The sequence below is a fragment of the Cervus elaphus genome, chromosome 9 (assembly GCF_910594005.1).
Source record: "Cervus elaphus chromosome 9, mCerEla1.1, whole genome shotgun sequence".
NCBI classification, from domain to species: Eukaryota; Metazoa; Chordata; class Mammalia; order Artiodactyla; family Cervidae; genus Cervus; species Cervus elaphus.
The window spans coordinates 24079997-24102753 of NC_057823.1; the positions used below are offsets into that span (position 1 = coordinate 24079997).

At 37.3% G+C, this 22757-nt stretch overlaps 1 protein-coding gene, 1 non-coding gene and 1 pseudogene across 9 annotated transcripts in view; 1 reads left to right on the forward strand and 2 right to left on the reverse strand.

Annotated features, from left to right (window-relative positions):
• KIF3A (kinesin family member 3A) overlaps window positions 1-22757 on the forward strand; it is an 84738-nt gene that overhangs the window by 24448 nt on the left and 37533 nt on the right. For all 8 annotated transcript variants that reach the window (XM_043912132.1, XM_043912135.1, XM_043912138.1 and 5 more), the window contains exon 5: window positions 13961-14066. In XM_043912132.1, the coding sequence (XP_043768067.1) occupies window positions 13961-14066 (106 nt within the window). The remainder of the gene's footprint in view (window positions 1-13960; window positions 14067-22757) is intronic.
• On the reverse strand, window positions 1619-2416 carry LOC122699767 (annotated as a pseudogene).
• On the reverse strand, window positions 3496-3602 carry LOC122701078. Its single transcript, XR_006342928.1, has one exon. It is a non-coding gene; the product is annotated as a U6 spliceosomal RNA (small nuclear RNA).

Sequence of the window (22757 nt, forward strand, 5' to 3'; positions counted from 1 at the left end):
TTCCATATAAGTAAAGAGAAATGCTTCTACATTCTTTTTTTGTCTTTTTTTTTTCCTTTCTGCCTCATAGTATCCTTAGTATGGACACAACGTTTAGTTTGCCTAGCCACTCCGCTATTGATGAACAGTTGGGTTGTTTAAAATCTTTTGTTCTTACAAACAGTTATGTACTAAATAACCTTGTAATTACACCATTTCATACATGTGCAGGCTTGTCTGAGGATAAATTCCTGAAACAGGATTGCTGAATTGAGTGGTAGATGACTAGTAATTATTGCCAAATATATTAAGATTTTGGTGTATGAAACAAAAGGTTAGCCTTTAAAATATTAATATTGGAATTTTGATTGGAATTGTCAATAAAATAATTAGAGAATAATGTGTGTAGAATAACAGTAGAATAGAATATAGAATTGTGGTAGCCTCCATTGTAGAACAGCATAGAATATACTGAGAATAACAGTAGAATAATAGAATAACTATTATTAAGAAGCTCTTATAATGCAGCAACAGGCATTTAGTGTAATAAATGGTGGTAGTAGTACATATTTTATTTCATTTAACTTTTCAGCAATTCAATTTTGTTAATGTAAAAAAATGAAACCTAGAGGAATTTTCCTGACTTGCTTGTGTAAGGTAAATGGGTTAAGGATTAAAGGGTGATTTCTGAGGTTTTAACATCTTAGCTTCAATATTGGCTCTGATTGCTTAAGCAGGTTACTTACTCTTTATGAGCCTTAGGTTTGCCACATGAACATGGAAATAATAATAGTATCTACTTTATAGGATTATTGCCAAAGATAACAAATTAATACAAGATTTTAAGATCATTGCTTGACACATAATATTTAATAAATTCTAGCTTTTTAAAAAATTTTTACTATATGAACTGAACTTTTGGAGCAATATGTTACAGGCTTAGGTGTTAATATTATTTGAATTTGTTGGACCTTAATGAAGACTTAATCCATAGTGATAATGTGTAGACAACAAATATAGAGATGTTTCTTTTTTCTTGTCATCTTTGGTTTTTTTTTTTTTTAAGCTACACAATTTTATTCTTAAATGAAAGTACATCCCAGATATTGTTAATATTCGACTGTTGGAGTTTGCAAATTGGGAACACTTCTGAGGTTTAGGTAAAGCTGTGGTAAAAGCAGACCCTTTCAGCCTTATGATTGTATCTCACATATAAGAAAAGTACATTGATGCTTTTAACCTGCCATGTACAATTTTTTAAAGAATTGCCATTTAAAAAATCTGAGACAGCTAACATTTAAACACATCATTGCTGTTTGGGAATGATATTTGAATGAAAGATGCTATGCACATATTTCCTACTTTATACCATATTAAGATTTTAGATACTATAGTTATTGAATATATCTTATGTTGAATAAATGGTATTTGAAAATAAGTATATTTTTCTTTCTGAGTAGCCTTCTGGAAAGAGTTCACTGAATATGTTTCCAGTAATAGTTTACTTTCCTAACTTGTACTTATTTTAAAATCTCATCAGCAGGGAATTAAACAGTGCAAAAACCCAGCAAATCTGACTTTCCCTTGCTTTGATTTGCATGTCCACTTATGGCCATCATTTTTGGGGAAACTTTCCACTTAGTGTATCAAAAATCAATGCTATGAAAGTTCTTTAAAAGGTTCAGCGGTTTTTTTGAGTCTCTGAATGATTACAGCATTCTGTAAATCAGCTTCTTCCAATGTGAGTGTTTCATCTAGCAATTTGAGGAAAGGAAGAGCAGTTGCCAGGGAAAAGGGAGGACTCCTCTGAGATCCCTGGTATTTTTCGATGAAGTCTTTGATGTGGCTTATCCTATGAGAAATGTTAAATTTCTGGACAATCCTTTTCCCATTGGCTAACCAGATCTGTATATTAGTGATGGGTTCCAGATTGTTTAGTGGGACAGCAGACAACTTATTTTTATTCTCAACTTCAGTATTCTTTGCTTTAGAAACAATTTTTGGTGTAGCACTTCCCAGTCTGTGACCTTGTCCTGAGAAGGGCTGGAACACAGGCTTTGTTGACATACATACTTCATTTTTCTTATCTTCAACTTTAACATCCACCTCCTCTTTATCAAAAACTCCCTGTAATTCTAAAGGTAATTCCCCTTTTTTGATGGAGTTCAGAAACTGTTGACTTGCACCATCAGAATAACTTCTGAAATCATCATTGACAGTGAATCCATTTTTCCATAATTTTATACTTAACATCTACCTGTTTCTTTTGTTCAGTGGGAGACAAACATTTGGCACCAACCTTCTGAGCTTCCTCAAAAAGGCTGTCAACAAAATATTCACAATTTGTTTGTTGACTATCACTAAGAGGTTGGTGGTCAGATCCTGTTTCACAAACCCATTCTTCCGTTATACTTTGAAGATTAGCTACTACTTTCATTCTCTTTTGTTTGACTCCGGGCGCAGCTGCTGGAGGGGGCCACGGGTGCCACCGCCGCCGGGCTGGAGCCCCTCAGACAGGGGCACCGCCGCCCCCAGGCCCAATCGAGCTCGGCGGCCGGGCCGCTGGAACCGCGCGCGCCTCCCTCGGTCACCTCATCTTTGGTTTTGATGGATCCCTTAATTCTGTGCTTTTTACCTTTTAAAAGTTTGTTATTTGTACAGATTATTAGAATAAAAACCATTTGGAAGGAACATTTCCATTTTTATAATAGTAATTATAGATCAGATTTATTCTCAGAAGCAGTCTTGTTAGTGGTTTTCAAGTACATTAGACCCAGTGCTCGTTTTTTATATCATATATTTTGTAATGCCCCTTTGATTATTCTGAAATAAAATTCATAGATGATAAAATCTATACACATAATTTTAAAGATATCAATGTACTGTCCAACTCTAATATTACTTTTAAAAAGTACTGGTATTTCAATGTATAATATAAATGCTTACATGTGATCATACTCAATGACATACATAAATAGAGGCATATTTAAATCATTATGACTGCAATACCTACAAATGCAGACTATTACAAGTATGTTGAATTGGTAATCTTTTTTTTTTCATTTTAATGAGTTTATTTTTTCATTTATTTTTATTAGTTGGAGGCTAATTACTTTACAGTATTGTAGTGGTTTTTGCCATACATTGACATGAATCAGCCATGGATTTACATGTGTTCCCCATCCCGATCCCCCCTCCCACCTCCCTCCCCATCCCATCCCTCTGGGTCTTCCCAGTGCACCAGCCCTGAGCACTTGTCTCATGTATCCAACCTGGGCTGGCAATCTGTTTCACCCTTGATGGTATACTTGTTTCAATGCTGTTCTCTCAGAACATCCCACCCTCGCCTTCTCCCACAGAGTCCCAAAGTCTGTTCTGTACATCTGTGTCTCTTTTTCTGTTTTGCATATAGGGTTATCGTTACCATCTTTTTAAATTCCATATATATGCGTTAGTATACTGTATTGGTCTTTATCTTTCTGGCTTACTTCACTCTGTATAATGGGCTCCAGTTTCAAAAATATGGAATGCTTCACAAATTTGCTTGTCATCCTTGCGCAGGGGCCATGCTAATCTTCTCTGTATCGTTCCAATTTTAGTATATGTGGTGCCGAAGCGAGCACTGAATTGGTAATCTAAACACCTTGTTTGGTGTTACTCAATGACATGGTCCTTTACAATAGTATCTAGCTCTTGGTAGAGTTCTGAGGAAAATAAAGTAGTTCTTTCCTCAGTTCTCCTGTATTTCTATATTATTATTACCATGGGAAAGCACTTTGTCTTTATATGTAAAAGTAGAGTTAGGATCTAAATTCAGATAATTAAATTAATAAGTTGTTTTTTTCACCCATGTGAATATCTGGTAGGACATTCAAAGTTGCATGGGACCATTCATGATTGTGACCATCCCACCTACTTCAGGGTGTTTAGTATCCCAGTCTCCTGCCTACAAATACTAATAGCTTCCTTAACTGAACCAGAAACTCCCCCTCAAGTTTCTAAAACAGCCTGGTCAGGGGAGTAGCTGCCTTCATTGAGATCCATTGTTTTGGTGTCACAAGCTATTTGTTATACAAATTAAATTTTTTTGTTTTTATGATAATTCTTTGCTAAGATTACCATCCAGTTTTTAAGAGCTTTCATTAACAAATAGTAGTCATAGACAGTAATATATAACACTCACATTCACATGCCTCACTTCTAGATTAACTTGGCCAGCTCTGACTCAGACTCATGACTGAATTTAAACTGTTAGTTTCTATGAATGTCTAGACCACATTTAAGTTACCAGGAGTCTCACAAAGGTAAAGACCAGGGTCCTCTAATGAGGGTCAATGTCAGGGGTGTCTCTGAGAACGATTAATCCTTTCATTTCCTTTCTCTCCTTGTGGTGGGGTCTCCTCTCAAATCAGGTCCAGGATCCCCTGACGAGGGTTGAAACTAGAGAGGAAACAGAATTCACACTCATGTATTGAGACTCCCAAGATAAAAGTCAAGTTCATTTTGATGCAATACCATAAAACCTTTACATAAGGAATTTTATCCCATTTTCTTCCCTTTTTACAAAACAGTTCTAGCTGAATGTAGGTGTTATAGTCTACAGACAATTGAGGGGGGTCATTATTCATCAGAGCCTAAAGAATATTGGGGCCATGTGGTGTTACAGTTAAATATCATTGTCTTTCTTTTCATGGGAGTACAGCTTAAGATCTTCCAGGTTTGCAAAATACACCTTAGGGAACTACAAGATGGAACATAGCTCTCATTATCCATTATTCTTTCACGTGAGTGATGTTACCAGAAACAGACTAGCAGATTAGTATCTGGAGTCTTCTCAGGGTCACAGTTACCTGGCATGAGAATGGGGGTGCAGATGAGCCTTGCTCTAACAGGGAGTTTCTCGATTACTGCTCAGGCAGTGCTGGACCACGAAGGGACTCTTTGTTCTGGAAAGGAAAGTCCAATTAAAGTGGTACTGTGCTCAAAACCAGATGACAGAGTCCTACACCTCCCCTCTTCCCAAAAGTAAAATTCCAGTCAAGGCAACCCACTAGGGAAGAATGCCCTGGACATGAGAGGTTGCACCACTTACTAGAGAGCTCTTACCGACCAGGACCAGAACCTTGTTTCCTTTACCAGGGAATGAAAACACCATGGGCCAGTGATGCCATTAGTGGTAAGCACTTGGGGTGTCCCTGAGACAGAAGTGCTCTGGCACCTGCTAGACAGGGTCTGAGTGCCACTGGCAGTCAGGGGCTGATGTACAGTGGATGAGATGCCTCTTAAGATGGCTGTCCCTTCTTGGTCCCCAAAATTGTTACTGAATCAAGCTTAGGTCTGCTTGCCTGTCACACAGCAAGGCCAGTCTATTGACAGGAGTTTGTGTTGAGGGAAAGTACAGTGTTTTATTGCATGGTGCCAAGCAAGGAGAATGAGCAACCCTTGCTCAAAAGGCACAAACTCGCTAATGACTGTTTTTCAGGGAAGGTTTTTTGTTTTTTTTGTTTTTTTTTAATTTGGCTGCCTGGGGTCCTAGTTGTGGTTTGTGGGATTTTCATTGCAGCACATGGACTCTCAAGTTGCTGAGCTTGGGCTTAGCTGCCCCTTGGCATGTGGGATCTTAGTTCCCTTACCAGGGGTCAAACCCGTGTCACCTGCATTGCAGGGCATATTCGTAACCACTGGACCACCAGGGAAGTCCTTCAGGAAAGGGTTTTTAAAGGCAACATTTGTGTTGAGGGTTGCAGGGTGCTTGACTTTCTTCTGATTGGTTGGTGGTAAGTTAACAGGGTGATGTTTTAGGAGTCTTAAATCATTAACCTCCTAATTTAACCTCCAGTCTGGGGTCTAGTTCTTGTGATCTGCATGTAGTCATCATCCTCAAGCTGGATAGGGGTCTTAGTTTCTGCAGAACAGTTCTAAGATATGCATGAGATTGTTGAATATATTCCTCCAGAAGGAACTAGGACTCTGATTATAGATAAACTATTGTCTCAACGACATAGAGTAATTTCTTGACTTTTTCTTTGATTTTGTATTCCTTCCTTTCCTTAATGAGTTACTGCTTGACTCTGCTCTTTGGAATTCAGAAAAGGCCTAGCTGACTACATCCTTTTTTGTACAAACAAGAAACAGGGAACACGGAGTGGCTTTTGTACATGGGAGGGTCCTGCAGGGTCCTGTCTTTTTTTTTTTTTAACTTTTTAATTTTATACTGGAGTGTGCTTGGTTTACAGTGTTACGTTAGTTCCAGGTGTATAGCAAAGTAATTCAGTTGTACACATACGTGTATCTGTTCTTTTTCAAATTATCTTTCCATTTAGCTTATTACAGAATGTTGAGTAGAGCTCCCTGGGTCCTTCCTTGTTGGTTATCTATTTTAAATATATTACTGTGTATGTGTCAGTCTGAAACATTTAATTTATCCTTTCCGCCCTCAACAGCCTTTCCACTTTGGTAACCATAAGTTTGTTTTTGAAGTCTGAGAGTCTCTTTCTGTTTTGTAAATACATTCATTTGTACCTTTTTTTTTTTTTAATGTATGTATATACTTATTCTGCATGTAAGCAAATATATTTGTCTTTCTCTGACTTACTCAACTTAGCATGATAATCTTTGGGTTCATTCATGTTGCTGCAAATGGCATATCATTTTTTTTTAACGGCTGAATAATTTTCCATAGTACAAGTGTACCACATCTTTTTTACTCCATTCCTCTGTTGATGGACATTCAGGTTGCTTCCATATCTTGGCTATTGTAAAAGTGCTGCAGTGAACAATGGAGTGCATGTGTCTTTTCAAGTTAAGTTTTTCTCTTGAGTTTATGCCCAGGAGTGGGACTGCTGGATCATATGGTAGGTTTTTTTTTTTTTTTTTTTCTGTTTACTTCCTTGGCTGTGCTGGGTCTTTATGGCTGTGTGCAGGCTTTCTCTAGTTGCAGTGAGCAGGGGTTACTCTGTAGTTGCAGTGGGCAGGCTTCTCATTGCAATGTTTTCTCTTGTTGTGGAGCATGGGCTATAGGGTACATGGATTTCATTAGTTGTGGCACTCAGGCCTAGTTGCCCCACAGTGTATGGATTCTTCCCGACCAGGGAGCAAACCTGTGTCCCCTCTGGGAGGTGGATTCTCAACCACTGGACCACCAAGAAGTCCCATATAGTAGTTCTGTATTAGTTCTTTAAGGAATCTCCATACTGTTCTCCATGGTGGCTGTACCAATTTATTTTCCCCGCTAACAGTGTAGCAGGGGGTTGCCTTTTCTGCATGCCCTCTCCAGCATTTGTTATTTGTGGACTTTTTGATGATGGCCATTCTGAGGATGTGAGGTGATATCTCATTGTAGTTTTGATTTGCATTTCTTTAATGTTGGTTATCTTTTCATGTACCTCTTGGCCATCTGTGTGTCTTCTTTGGAAAAATATCTATTTAGGCCTTCTGCCCATTTTTTATTAGATTGTTAATTTTTTTGTTATTGAGCTGCATGAGCTGTTTGTATATTTTGGAGGTTAATGCCTTATTAGTGGCATACTTTGTAAATATCTTCTCCCTTTTTGTGGATAGTCTTATTTTTTCATTTATGGTTTCCTTTGCTATGCAAAAGCTTTTAAATTTAATTAGGTTCCATTTGTTTGTTTTTGTTTTCATTTTCATTACTCTGGGAGGTGGATTTGAAAAGATCTGTCTGATTTATGTCAGAGTGTTCTGCCTATGTTTTCCTCTAAGAGTTTTAAAATATTTAGCCTTAACATTTAGGTTTTTAATCCATTTGGGGTTTATATTTTTGTGTATAGTGATAGGGAGTGTTCTAGTTTTCTTTATTTAATGTAGTTGTCCTGTTTTCCCAACATCACTTATTGAAGAGACTGTCTTTTCCCCTTTGTATATTTCTGCCTCTTTTGTCATAGATTACGTGACCATAGGTACATAGGTTTGGTCTGTTCCTGTTTTCTATTTCTTTCTGGTTCAGTTTTGGAAGGTCGTACCTTTCTAAGAGTTTGTCCACTTCTTCCAGGTTGTCCCATTTTATTGGCATATAGTTGCTTGTAGTGTAGTCTCTTATGATCCCTTTTATTTCTGTGGTGTCCATTGTAATTAATCCTTTCACTTCTAATTTTACTGATTTGAGCTCTCTTTTTCTTGATGAGTCCAGGTAAAGGTTTATCAATTTTGTTTACCTTCTCAAAGAAACAGCTTTTAGTTTTATTGATCTATTCTATTGTTATCCTTGTCTCCATTTCATTTACTTCTGCTCTGATCTTTATGATTTCTTTCCTTCTACTGACTTTGGGTTTTGTTTTTTCTTCTTTCTCTAATTGCTTTAGGTGCAAGGTTAGGTTGTTTATTTGAGATTTTTCTTGTTTCCTGAGGTAAGATTGTATTGCTGTAAACTTTGTATTAGAACTGCTTTCATTTCATGCCATAGCTTTTGAATATTCTTGCTTTCGTGTTCATTTGTCTCTAGGTATTTTTTTATTTCCTCTTTGGTTTCTTCAGTGATCCATTGGTTGTTTAGTAGTAGCATGTTGTTTAGTCTCCAAGTATTTGTGTTTTTTACAGTTTTTTTTTTTCTCTTGTATTGATTTCTCATCTCATAGCATTTTGGTCAGAAAAATGCTTAATATGATTTCAGTTTTGTTAAATTTACTGAGGCTTGCTTTGTGACCCAGTATGTGATCATTCCTAGAAAATGTTCCATGTACACTTGAGAAGAATGTATATTCTGCTGCTTTTGGATGAATGCTCTATAAAAATCAGTTGTCTGTCTGTTCCAATGTCATTTAAGACCTATTTTTCCTTATTGATTTTCTGCCTGGATGATCTGTCCATTGTTGAAAGTGGGGTGTTAAGTCTTCTACAATTACTGTGTTACTGTCAGTTTCTCCTGATCTTAGCATTTGCCTTATATATTGAGGTACTTCTGTGTTGGGTGCATGTATGTTTACAATTGTTATATTTTCTTCTTGGATCAATCCCTTAATCATGTTAGTGTCCTTCTTTGTTTGTTAAACAGTCTTTAAATTCTGTTTTGCATGATATGAGTATTGCTACTCCAGCTTTCTTTTGATTTCCACTTGCATGGAATATCTTTTTTCACCTCATCACTTTTAGTCTGTATGAGTCCCTAGAGCTCAAATGGATCTGTTGTAGACAGCATATATATAGGTCTTGTTTTTGTATACATTCAGCCAGTCTATGTGTTTTGGTTGGAGCATTTAATCCATTAACATTTAAGGTAATTACTGGTATGTGTGTTCACTGTGTTGGATTTGTTTTTGTAGGTCTTTTTGCTCCCCTTTTTTTATTCTCTTTTTTTGTGATTTGATGATTAATTTTAGTGTTGTGTTTGGAATCCTTTTCGATTTTTGTGTGTGTATCTATTGTAGATTTTTGATTTGCTGTTACCATGAGGTTTTGATGCAGTAGTTTATATGTAAATGAGATCGATTTACGCTGCTGGTCCTTTCCACTACCCTGCTTTTGTGCTCTCCTCTCTTTACGATTATGATGTCATATTTGTGTGTGAGTATTTCCTACCTTTACTCTATGTTTGCCTTTACTGGTGAGTGCTTCCATTTGTAAATTTCTTTTTTCTATTTGTGTCCTTTTCCACCTAGGGATTTTCCTTCAGCATTTGTTGCACAGCTGGTCTCCCAGTGCTGAATTCTCTTAGGTTTTGCTTGTCTAGTAAGCTTTTGATTTCTCCATCAAATCTGAATGAGAGTCTTGCTGGGTAGAGTATTCTTGGTTGTAGGTTCTTCCCTTTCATCTCTTTAAATATATTTTGCCACTCCCTCTGGCCTTCAGAGTCTCTGATGAAAAATCAGCTGATAATGTTATGGAGATTCCCTTGTATATTATTTGTTGCTTGTTTCTTTTAATATTTTCTCTTTGTTTTTATTATTTGTCAGTTTGATTACTATTTTGTTTTGGCATGTTCCTTCTTCAGTTTACCCTGCATGGGGCTTTCTGTACTTCTGCCTTGGGTGACTGTTTCCTTTCCCATGTTAGGGGAATTTTCAGCTGTTATCTCTTCAAATATTTTTTCAGGTCCTCTTAGGACCCCTGATGCAAATGGCAATGTGTTTAATGTTGTCCCAGAGGTGTCTGATACTGTTATCATTTCTTTTCTTTTTTTTCTGTTTTCTGTTCCACAGCAGTGATTTCCAATATTCTGTTTTCCAACTTATTTACCTGTTTTTCTACCTCATTTACTCTGCTACTGATTCCTTCTATTGTGTTTTTCTTTTCAGTTGTTGTGTTGTTCATCTCTGTTTTTTAGATCTTCTAGCTCTTTTTAAAAATTTCCTGTATCTTTTTGGTCTGTGCCTCTATTATTTTTTGAGATGTTGGATCATCTTTACTCTCATTACTCTGAATTTTCTCAGAGTGCCTGTCTCCATTTCACTTAGTTGTTTTTTTATAGTTTTATCTTGTTTCTTTGTCTGGGACACACTCTCCTGCCATCTCATTTTGTCTGCCTTTATGTGATTGCTGTTTCCATTCCACCAGCTGCAGGGTTATAGTTGATTGCTTCTGCTATCTGCTCACTGGTGGATGAGGCTGATCTAAGAGGCTGGGGCAGACTTCCTGGTGGGAGGGAGTGTTTCTTGCCCACTGGAGGGTAGAGCTGGACCATGCACCTCTGGTGGACAGTGCTGTGTCAAAGGGTGTGTTTAACAGGCAGCCTGTCTGCTGATGGGTGAGGCTGTGTTACTGCCCTGTTGGTCATTTGGCCTGAGGTGTCCCAGCACAGGAACCTATTGGCTGTTGGTTGGGGTTGGGTCTTGTGAGAAAATGATGGTCTCCAGGAGGGCTCACATCAATGAGTACTTCCCAGAACTCTTGCTGCTAGTGTCTTCTCCACACAGTAATCCATAGCTAACCCCGACTCCCTAGGAGACTCTCCAAGACCAGCAGGTGGGTCTGGCCCAGGCTTCTATAAGGTCGCTGCTTTTCCCCTAGATACTCTTCTCCATGAGACCTTGTGTGTGCCCTCCAAGAGTAGAGTTTCTCTTTCCCCTAGTTCTGTGCTCCACAGGCGCCTCTCGATGCCAGACCCCAGGATGGGGAGCCTGATATGGGGCTTAGAGCTTTCACTCTTGTGGCAGGACCTCTGTGATGTGATTATTCCCCAGTTTGTATGTTGCCCACCTGGCACATATGGGATTTGATTGTATTGTGATTGCACCCTTTCTATGTCTTGTGGCTTCTCCTTTGTCTTTGAATATAGGCTATCTGTTTTGGTAAGTTTCAGTGTTTGTTTTTGTTGTTGAGGTGGTGGTTCACCAGTTAGTTGTGACTTTGGTGTTTTCTTGACATGGTATGAGCTCACATGCTTCTGCTACACCATCTTGTGTCAGGGTCCTGCTTTATTGCAGAATCATATTCAATTTTTTCATGTTTCATATATAATTTATGCTTAATAATTGAATATAGAATTAATAACTTGTGATTGGAAATGACCTTAGACTTTGCAGACTGATGCCAGTTTGAAGAATGTTTCCCATCTGCAGTAAGATAAGCATAGAAAGTGAAAGTACATGATTAAAAACTTTCATTGAAATCAGACATTTTCATGACATCCAAGTGCATGATTTTTTTCCAGAGGTACCACTTTTCCACATTAGAAATATACACATTATCTTTTAACATAGATTTTCTGAGCATTGGTATAGACCAGTAATATTCACATAAAGATTTAAAGCATTTTAACACTTGAATCAAACCAGACCTTATGTGGAAGCCCAATCTATAAAATAAATGAAAGTAAAGTTCTTTTTATAATTTGTCTGGGACTAAAAAACCCCAAACTCGAACTGTGGCCCCCTCATTGCCACCAGTAGGCCATCTAGTGCTTGTCAGAGCACAGTCTGAAACCCACTGCTTTATGGAGATCAACACATTTATTTACTGCTACTAAAATTAGGAGTTAACATATATCCCATGACAGAGAAAAGGCAGTATTTGTAATGCATAAATATGTCTTATAAAAAAGACCCCAAACTCTAATTAGATTTAAAATCAACACCTAGAATTCAGAGTATTTGCTGCTGTGACTTTGTCTCTGATATTGCTTTTTAAACTTTTGTCATCTTTGTCTGTGAGGTCTCACTACCTGTGGAAACAGCTTGTCCCACTGGCAGCCACAGACCTCTACCTCAGTTTCACGTTATTCTGTTGATTTTTGGAGGTGACTTCTAGTCCATGCAAAATGAGTTTTATATTTCTCTGTATATTTTTCAATTAGTATTAAAATACTGTGTGTATTTTAGATACACCTATCCTAAATACAACCTTCAAGTTGGGTCAAAGTTCTCATAAAGTTACTCACCGAAAGATAATATTTTTACATGGATACCATAGATCTGGTTATTTCACTCACCTGTGTGAAATATTCTAGTGATTTCAAATTGCTGTTAAGATAAAGACCAATAATTAGAAAAGTGCAAATCAAAACTACGGTGAGGTATCACCTCACAGCAGTCAGAATGGCCATCATTAAAAAGTTTGTAAATGCTGGCGATGGTGTGCAGAAAAGGGAGCCCTCCTGCACTGTTGGTGGGCATGTAAATTGGTGCAGCCACTATGAAAAAACAGTGTGACGATTCCTCAGAAAACTAAAAAATAGAGTTGCCAAGTGACCCAGCAATTCCATTCCTGTGTATATATCCAGTCAGAACTCTAGTTTGAAAATATACATGCTCCCTTACCTCTTATGAACAGTCCCTCAGAGCCATCTGAGAGGCTGTCTCTTGGGCTTAAATCTTCAGTATGTCCACTGAATAAAAACACAGTTCGTAACTTTAGGTTATGCATATTTTTTAAGTGGACACTAATTTCTTGGTGAAGCAGAGAAGGATGTGGGTAGAGGGTCCAAGTCAGAATATGAACAGCAGCACTATTTATAGTAGCCAACACATGGAAGCAGCCTAAATGTTCATCGACAGATGAATGGATAAAGAAAATGTGGTATATGTGTGCAATGGAATACGACTCAGTCATGAAAAGGAATGAAACAATGCCATTTGCAGCAGCATGGATGAACCTTGAGACTATCATACTTTAAGTGAAGCAAGTCAGACAAATACCACAGTGTTGGTTTTTTGTGGAATCTAAAATATAACTCAAAATTAACTTACTTGTGAAACAGAAACAGACTCACAGGTATAGGAAACGGACTTGTGGCTGCCAGGGTGGGGGGAGTGCAGGGGGGATGGATCAGGGGTTTGGGATTAGCAGGTGCAAGCTATTATATACAGAATAAAAAGCAGCAAGGTCCTACCGTGTGGTACAGGGAACTATATTCAATATCCTGTAATAACCATAATGGAAAAGAATATGAAAAAAAATGTGTGTGTATGTGTGTATATGTATGTAATCTGAGTCACCTTGCTGTATACCAGAAGCTAGCCCAACATTGTAAATCAACTATAGTTCAATAAAATCAAATTTGTCCAATAACTATGCTTAGTCTTATTTCTGCTTACCTCTTTAGCCAGATATCCCACCTGTTTCCCCTGAGCTGCCTGCTCTTTATTTGGCTTTTGTTTGTTTAGTTGGTTTTTGTTTTTTAAATTACCTAGTTTTTTCTCATTTCAGGCTTTTTGTACATACTCTTTCATCCTATTCTAACACAGATTGAACCTTCTATTTCTTCAGGTCTTAGCTTAAACATCATCTTGGGGAAACTTGTCCGGTTCCTGCTTCACTAGCTTGAGTCTCTCCATAATGTATTCTCCTGTAGTTTCTTGTATTTTTTTTTTTTTTTCATGGCATTATCACAGTTAAAATAATTTTTATGTGTAATTATTTATTTGTATGTTCTCCCTGCAGATTTTTACTTCCGCCGTGTAGAAACTCTGCCTTGTTCATCACCCTATCCTCAGTATCTAGCAGTATCCAACATGTAGTAGATATTCGGTAAATAACTGTGGAAAAATTATGGATGTATGTGTAAAATCTGTATTTCTTTTTTTTTTAGGTTAAAGAAAGACCTGATGTGGGAGTTTATATCAAGGATTTATCAGCTTATGTGGTCAATAATGCTGATGATATGGATAGAATTATGACACTGGGCCACAAGAATCGTAAGTGTAGTGCTTAATTGTGATTAAACAGTTACGTGTCGAGTAGCCTGGTTTAGAAGCCAAGTTGGTATGGCACTTTGTACCATAAAGATTGGATTTTTAGGTTTCTTGTAAACCATTTCTCTTTGATTATGAAAGCATATATGCTTTGATATAAAGCATATGAATGAAAGATATCACAGATTGCTTTCTATGCTGTCCAGAATTTTGTTGCTTATTGATGATGCTGTTATCTGAGACTCTCATATCACTGTCTTTTGTTAGCTGTAATAATATTGGTAACATTTATTGAGTACTTACCATGTGGCAAGTGCTTGTGCAAATGCTTTGTAAGAATGATCTCTTTTAATCCTCAGAGTGGACTTTATTAAGGTATTAAATTCCTATGTTATAGCTGAGAAAACTGACATTTAAAGTAAATTATCTAAGGTCATATACTACTTAATAAGTGTCAAGAGTCAGTATGTGAATCTACACTGTTAGTCAGCAGTAACCACTCAGCCACAAAAAGGAATGAATGTGAGTCAGTTGAACTGAGGTGGATGAACCTAGAGCCTGTTATACAGAGTGAAGTAAGTCAGAAAGAGAAAAATATTGTATATTTACACACATATATAGCATCTAGAAAAATGGTACTGATGAACCTATTTGCAGGGCACCAGTAGAGACATGGATGTAGAGAACAACAGACTTGCAGGCCACAACAGGGGAAGGAGAAGGTGGGACGTACTGTGAAGGTAGCATTGACGTATGTATACTACGATGTGTAAAATAGATAGCTAGTGGGAAGCTGCTCTATAACACAGAGAGCCCAGCCTGGTGCTCTGTGACAACCAAGAGGAGTGGAATTGGCGGGGGGAGGTTGGGAGGGAGGCTCAAGAGGGAGATGATACATATATATGGGCTTCCCTTGTGGCTCAGCTGGTAAAGAATCTGCCTGCAGTGCGGGAGACCTGGGTTTGATTCCTGGGTTGGGAAGACTACCAACCCAGGAATAGTATAGTCCATGGGGTTGGAAAGAGTCGGACATGACTGAGTGACTTGCACCTTACACTTCAATTCATATATATATATGTGTACATGTGTGTGTATATATATAGTCATGGCTGATTCATGTTGTTGTAAGGCAGAAACCAACACAGCGTTGTAAAGCAAGTATCCTCCAATTTAAAAATTAAAAATATATATTCAGCTTAAAAAAATACCCTGGCTCTATAGTGCCTTCCTTTTATTGCTAAGAAAGCAAACAAAGCGGCGTTCTTTTTAGTAAGTTTCAAGTTTTTTATAAAGAATAAAAAACTTTTGCAATATTGCTGATCCCTCTCTCCAGCCCCTCCTGGGCTCAGTACTAATGATGTTGCTAACAGCAATTAGAAGTTTGAGGTGAAAGATAAGAACATAGAAAGTAAACTTTTTTTTTTTAACATGAAACTTTGTATTTTGTATTGGGGTATAGCCAGTTAACAATGTTGTGGTAGTTTCAAGTGAACAGCAAAGGTACTCAGCCGTAGATACACATGTATCCATTCTTCCTCAAACCTTCCTCCCATCTAGGCTGACACAGAACATTGAGCAGAGTCCCATGTGCTGTACAATAGGTCTTTGTTGGTTATCCATTTTAAATATAGCAGTATGTACATTACCTTCCCAAAGTCCCTAAGTCCCCCCCCCCACCTCCCCCCAACCATAAGTTCATTTTCTAAGACTCTTGAGTCTGTTTCTTAAGTAAGTTCATTTGTATAATTTCGTTTTAGATTCCGCATATAAGGGATGTCATATGATATTTCTCCTCTGACTTACTCCACTCAGTATGACACTCTCAAGGTCTACCCAAATATCATTATTTCATTCTTTTTAATGGCTGAATAATATTCCATTGTATGTATGTACCACCTCTTTATCCATTTCTCTGTTGATGGATGTTTAGGTTGCTTCCATGTCTTGGCTATTGCATACAGTGCTGCAATGAACATTGCAGTGCATGTATCCTTTTGGATCATGTTTTTCTCTGGGTATATACCCAGGAGTGGGATTGCAGGATCACATAGTAACTATTTTTAGTCTTTTAAGGAACCGTCATACTGTTCTCCATAGTGGCTGCACCAATTTACATTCCCACCAACAGTGCAGGAGGGTTCCCTTCCCTCCACACCCTCTTTAGCATTTGTTGTTGGCGAATTTTTTGATGATAACCATTCTGACTGGTGTGAAGTGATATCTCATTGTAGTTTTGACTTGTATTTCTTTAGTAACTAGCGACACTGAACATCTTTTCATGTGCCTGTTGGCCATCTGTATGTCCTCTTTGGAGAAATTCCTATTCAGGTCTTCTGCCCATTTTTTGAGTGGGTTCTTTGTTTTGATGCTATTAAGCATCATAAGCTGTTTGTAAATTTTAGAGGCTAATCCCTTATTGGTCACATCATTTGCAAATATTTTCTCCCAATCTGTGGGTTGTCTTTTCATTTTGTTTATTGTTTCCTTTGCTGTGCAAAAGCTTTTGAGTTTAAGTAGATCCCATTTGTTTATTTTTGCTTTAATTTCCATTATTCTAGAAGATGGATAAAAAAAGATGTTGCTGTGATTTATGTCTGAGAGTGTTCTGCCTATGTTTTCTTCTAGGAGTTTATTTTATAGTGTCCCTTCTAGCATTGAGGTCTTTAATCCATTTTGAGTTATTTTTGTGTATGGAGTTAAGGAATGATGTAATTTCATTTTTTGACATGTGGCTAGTCTTGACATGTGGCAGTTTTCTCAGCACCGTTTGTTGAAGAGACCGACTTCCAACATTGTGTGGTCTTGCCTCCTTTGTCATAGATTAATTGGTCATAGGTTCATGGGCTTATTTCTGGGTTTTCTGTCTTGTTCCATTGATCTATATTTCTGTTTTTGTGCCAGTACCATACTGTTTTGATTATTGTGGCTTTGTAGTATAGTCTGAAGTCAGGGAGCCTGATTCCCCCAGCTCCGTTTTTCTTTTTCAAGGTTGCTTTGGTTATTTGGGGTCTTTTGTATCTCCATACAAATTCTGAGACTTCTTTTTGTTGTTGTTCTAGTTCTGTGAAAAATGTCGTTGGTAATTTGATAGGGATTGCATTGAATCTGTAGATTGCCTTAGGTAGTATAGTCATTTTGACAATATTGATTCTTCCAGTCCATGAAAATGGTTTATTTTTCCATCTGTTTATATCTTCTTTGATTTCTTTCATCGGCATCTTACAGTTTTCAGAGTACATATCTTTTGTCTCCTTAGGTTTTATATTCCTTAGGTTTATTCCTGGGTATTTTATTCTTTTTGATACAGTGGTAAATGGAATTGCTTCTTGAATTTCTCTTTCTGATCTTTTGTTGTTAGTGTATAGAAATGCAACAGGTTTCTGTATATTAATTTTGTAACCTGCAACTTTACCACATTCATGGATGAGTTCTAGTAGTTTCTGCAAACAGTGATGGTTTAATTTATTCTTTTCCAATTTGGATTCCCTTTATTTCTTTTTCTTCTCTGATTGCTGTAGCTAGGACTTTCAAAACTTTGTTGAATAAAAGTGGTGAGAGTGGACATCCTTGTTTTGTTTCTGATCTTAGAGGGAATGCTTTCAGCTTTTCACCATTGAGTATGATGCTAGCTGTAGGCTTGTCATATATGGTCTTTTTTTATATTGAGGTATATACCCTCTGTGCTCACTTTCTGGAGAGTTTTTATCATAAAAATGTGCTGAATTTTGTCAAAAGCTTTTTCTTCATCTATTGAGATGGTCATGTGGTTTTTATTCTTCAGTTTGTTGAGGTGGTATATTACAGTGATGAATTTGTGGATGTTGAAAAATGCTTGCATCCCTGTGATGAATCCCACTTGATCATGGTGTATGATCTTTTTGATGTATTGTTGGATATAAATTGCTAGTATTTTGTTGAGGATTTTTACATCTATGTTCATCAGTGGTGTTGGCCTGTGATTTTCTTTTTTTGTGGTATTTTTGTCTGGTTTTGATATCAGGGTGATGGTGGCCTCATAAAATGAGTTTGGAAGTTTTCCTTCCTATGCAACTTTTTGAAACAGTTTCAGAAGGATAGGTATTAAGTCTTCTTTAAATGTTTGATAAAATTTGTCTGTGAAGCCATCAGGTCCTGGACTTTTGTTTATTGGGAGATCTTTAATCACAGTTTCAGTGCTTGGGATTGATCTGTTCATACTTTCTTGTTTCTTCCTGGTTCAGTCTGGGTAGCCTGTACCTTTCTAAGAATTTGTCCATTTCTTCCAGGTTGTCCATTTTATTGGCATACAGTTGTTCATAGTAGTCTGTTAAAATCCTTGGTATTTCTGTGGAGTCGGTTATAACTTCTACTTTTCCATTTCTAATTTTACTGATTTGAGTCCTCTCCCTTTTTTTCTTGATGAGTCTGGCTAAAGGTTTATCGATTTTGTTTATCTTTTCAAAGTATCAGCTTTTAGTTTCATTGATCTTTATGATTTTCTCTTTGTCTCTATTTCTTCTCTGATCTTTATGATTTCCTTCCTTCTACTAACTTACAGGTTTTGTTCATTCTTCTTTCTCTAGTTGTTTTACGTGTGAAGTTTGGTTGTTTATTTGAGATTTTTCTTGTTTCTTGAGATAGGATTGTATTGCTGTTAACTTCCCTCTTAGAACTGCTTTTGCTGCATCCCATTATTTTTTGGACCATTGTGCTTTCATTTTCATTTGTCTCTAAGTATTTTTTTTCCTTCTTTGCTTTTTTCAGTGATCCAGTGGTGGTTTAGTAGAATGTTATTTAGCTAAACACATGTTTGTGTTTCTTAGAGTTTTTTTCTTGTTTATTTCTAATCTTACAGCATTGTGATCAGAAAAGATGCTTGATACAATTTTGATTTTCTTAAATTTGCTGAAGCTCGTTGTGGCCCAGCATGTGGTCAGTCCTGGAGAATGTTCTGCGTGCCCTTGAGAAGAATGCATAGTCTGCTGCTTTTGGATGGAATATTCTATAGATATCAGTTAAATCCAACTCGTCTATAGTGTCATTTAAGGCCTGTGTTTCCTTAGTGATTTTCTGTCTGGATGATTTTCAGGATGAAAATCTGTCTGGACAGATTTTCTGTCTGTCCATTGATAGAAGTGGAGTGTTAAAGTACCCCACTGTTATTATGTTACTGTCTATTTCTTCCTTTATGTTTGTTAGTATTTGCCTTACATACTGAAGTGCTCCTGTGTTGGGTCCATATATATTTATAATTGTTATATCTTCTTGGATTAAACCCTGGATCATTATGTAGTGTCCTTTGTCTCTTATAACCATCTTTGTTTTAAAGTTTATTTTCTCTGATATGAGTATTGCTGCTCCAGATTTCTTATGATTGATGTTTGCATGAAATACTTTCTCCCATCCTCTTACTTTCAATCTGTAAGTATCTGTAGGTCTGAGGTGGTCTCTTATAGACAACATATATATGGATGTTGTTTTTCTATCCACCAAGCCAGCCAGTCTATGTTGGTGCATTTAATCCATTTACATTTAAGATAATTATCGATATGTATGATCCTGTTACATTTTGTTAATTGTTTTAGGTTTATTTTTGTAGATCTTTTCCTTCTCTTGTGTTCCTGCCGAGAGAAGTTCCCTTAGTGTTTGCTGCGCAGCTGGTCTCACGGTGCTGAATTCTCTTAGGCTTTGCTTGTCTGGTAAGCTTTTGATTTCTCCATCAAATCTGAATGAGAGTCTTGCTGGGTAGAGTATTCTTCGTTGAAGGTTCTTCTCTTTTATTACTTGGAATATATCGTGCCATTCTTTTCTGGCTTGTAGAGTTTCTGTTGAGAAATTAGCTGATAACATTATGGGATTTCCTTTGAATGTTGCCTTTTTTCCCTTATTGGTTTTGTCTTTAGTCTTTGTCTGTTTGATTACTATATGCCTTGGTGTGTTCCTCCTTGGGTTTGTTCTGGCACTCCCTGTGTATCCTGGACTTGGTTGACTATTTCCTTTCCCACGTTAGGGAAGTTTACAGTTGTTATCTCTTCAGATATTTTCTCGGGTCCTTTCTCTCTCTCTTCTTCTAGCATCCCTACCATGCGAAAATTGGTGCATTTAATGTTGTTCCAGGGGTGTCTTAGGCTGCCTTCTTTTATTTTCATTCTTTTTTCTATTTTCTGTTTTGCAGCAGTGATTTCCACCATTTTGTCTTCTGAATCATTTGTCCATTCTTCTGCCTTAGTTACTCTGCTGTTGATTCTTTGTAGTGTATTGTTCATCTCTGTTTGCTTGTTCTTTAGTTCTTCTAGGTCTTTGGTAAACATTTCTTGCATCTTCTCCATTCTTTTTCTGAGATCCTGGACTGTTGTCACTGTCATTATTCTGATTTCTTTTTCTAGGTGGTTATCTATCTCTACTTCATTTAGTTGTTTTTCTGGGGATTTATTTTGTTCCTTCATCTGGGACATAACCCTATTTCTTTTCATTCTGGTTAGCTTTCTGTGATTATGGTATTAATTCAGGATTATAGTTACTGCTTTTTCTGTCTGCCTTCTGGTGGATGAGGATAAGGGACTTGTGCAAGCTTCTGGATGGTAGAGATTGGCTTTGGGGAACACTGGGTCTTGCTCTGGTTGGCAGGGCCATACTCAGTAAAACTTTAATCCAGTTGTCTGCTGGTGAGGGGGCTGCACTCCCTCCCTGTTGTTTGGCTTGAGGCAACCCAGTCCTAGAGTCTGTAGGTTCTGTGATAGGGCTCTTGGCCGCCCCCAAGAGGACTTAGGCTGAGATGCATCTCCCAAGACTGCAGTTGTCAGTGCCCTTGTCCCTGTGGTGGGCCACCACCAACCAACACCTCTGAAGGAGACCCTCACACACTCATAGGTAGATCTGGCTCAGTCTCCTGTGGGCTCACTGTTTCTTTCCCCTGGGTCCTGGTACACACAAGGTTTTATTTGTGCCCTCCAAGAGTGGAGCCTCTGTTTCCCCACAGTCCTGTGGGAGTCCTGTAATCAAATCCTGATGGCCTTCAAGGACAGATTCCCTGGGGATTCCCAGTCCCTTTGTTAGGTCCCCAGGCTGGAAAGCCTGATGTGGGGCGTAGGTATTATTGTTCTCCAGTTTGTGGTTTGCCCACCCAGTGGGTTTAAGGTTTGATTTTTATCGTGATTGCACCCCTCCCACCATCTCGTTGAGGTGTCTCCTCTGTCTTTGGATGTGAGGGTATCTTTTTTTTGGTGGGTTCCAGTGTCTTCCTGTTGTTGTTTGTTCAACAGCTAGTTGCAATTTTGGTGCTCTCGCAGGAAAAGATGAGTGCACGTCCTTCTACTCTACCATCTTGAACCAGTCTCAGGTAAACTTTTTTTTTTTTTTTTAAATTTGTGACTAGACTAAAATCTAGCAAACTCAAGGAAATGAAGCAAAAATTTTTAAAAAATCAATTGCCTTCTTATAAGCCAAATAATAGAAAAATAGAAGACCAAAATTTTTACAGGAAAATGAGCAAAAGATATATGTGAATATGTTGTTCACAGAACTATCCTCAGCAGTAAGTATATGAAAGGATGTTCAACTTCACAAGTAATCAGGAAATGTATATTAAAACAACAATGGGAGATATTTTATTCATCAGTTTGGATGAAAGGATATCCAGGTTGGTGATACTCTGAAGAAATGGTCAGTGGTGATGGAAATATACAGCCTTTTTGAAGGGTAATATAAGTGTATCTGTTGAAATTTTAAGAATGCAATCCTTTGACCCACTGTTTCTATTTCTAGATATATTGAATATATTCTAGAAAGATATTTTTTGATGTGAACAAAAAATACCTTATTGCAGCATTATTTGTAAGGGCAAGAAGTTTGATGCAATCTAATCATCAGTAGAATATTGGTTATGTAAATTATGGTGCAAAAATACTATGGACTATAATGAAGCTATAAAAAACAACACTGAGTTAAATCTACATGTAGAGACTCAAAAGACTTTACAGATGTTAAGTGAAAAAGAAAGCTAACTAGCAAAGTATGTACTGCATTATCCTATTTATATATGTGTTAAGAAAGCCAAATTATTAAACTTTATGTGTTTAGGTATTGTCTGTGTGTGTTCACATGTGTGTATGTGAAGTACAGAATGAAGACATTTAATAGTGGTTACATTTAGTGAAAGGGAAATAACATTGAAAGAAAGGGCTGTAAGCCCTTTGCTCTTTGCTTTATGTATGTGTGTATTTTTAAATTTTTTGTATTAGGAATATGTACATGTATTGCTTATTTAATTAAAAACTTGAACATAATTTATTCATAATAGTGACCAAAACCTTCCATTAACTACTTAAAAATTAATTTAACTTGATATGTGAGATTTGTCCAAGGAAAATGAAAAAATTCTAATGGGAGAAATAAAATGAAAGGAAGGTAAAGAGATTTGAAGACCTAACAGCAGGAAGGAAAACAATCTTAATAAATAAATTGAGTTCAAGAATTAAATATTTAGGGTGGAGTGGCGGGGGGAAGGGAATCCTACACTATTGGTGACAATGTAAATTTGGTGCAGCCACTGCGGAAAATAGTATGGAGGTTCCTCAGAAAACTAGAGTTGGCCATATAGTTGAGTAGCTCCACTCCTGGGAATATATCCAGACAAAAGTATAATTTGAAAAGATACATGCGGAGAACAAGATGGTGGAGGAGTAGGTATATGTGGAGCACATCTCTCTCCACAGA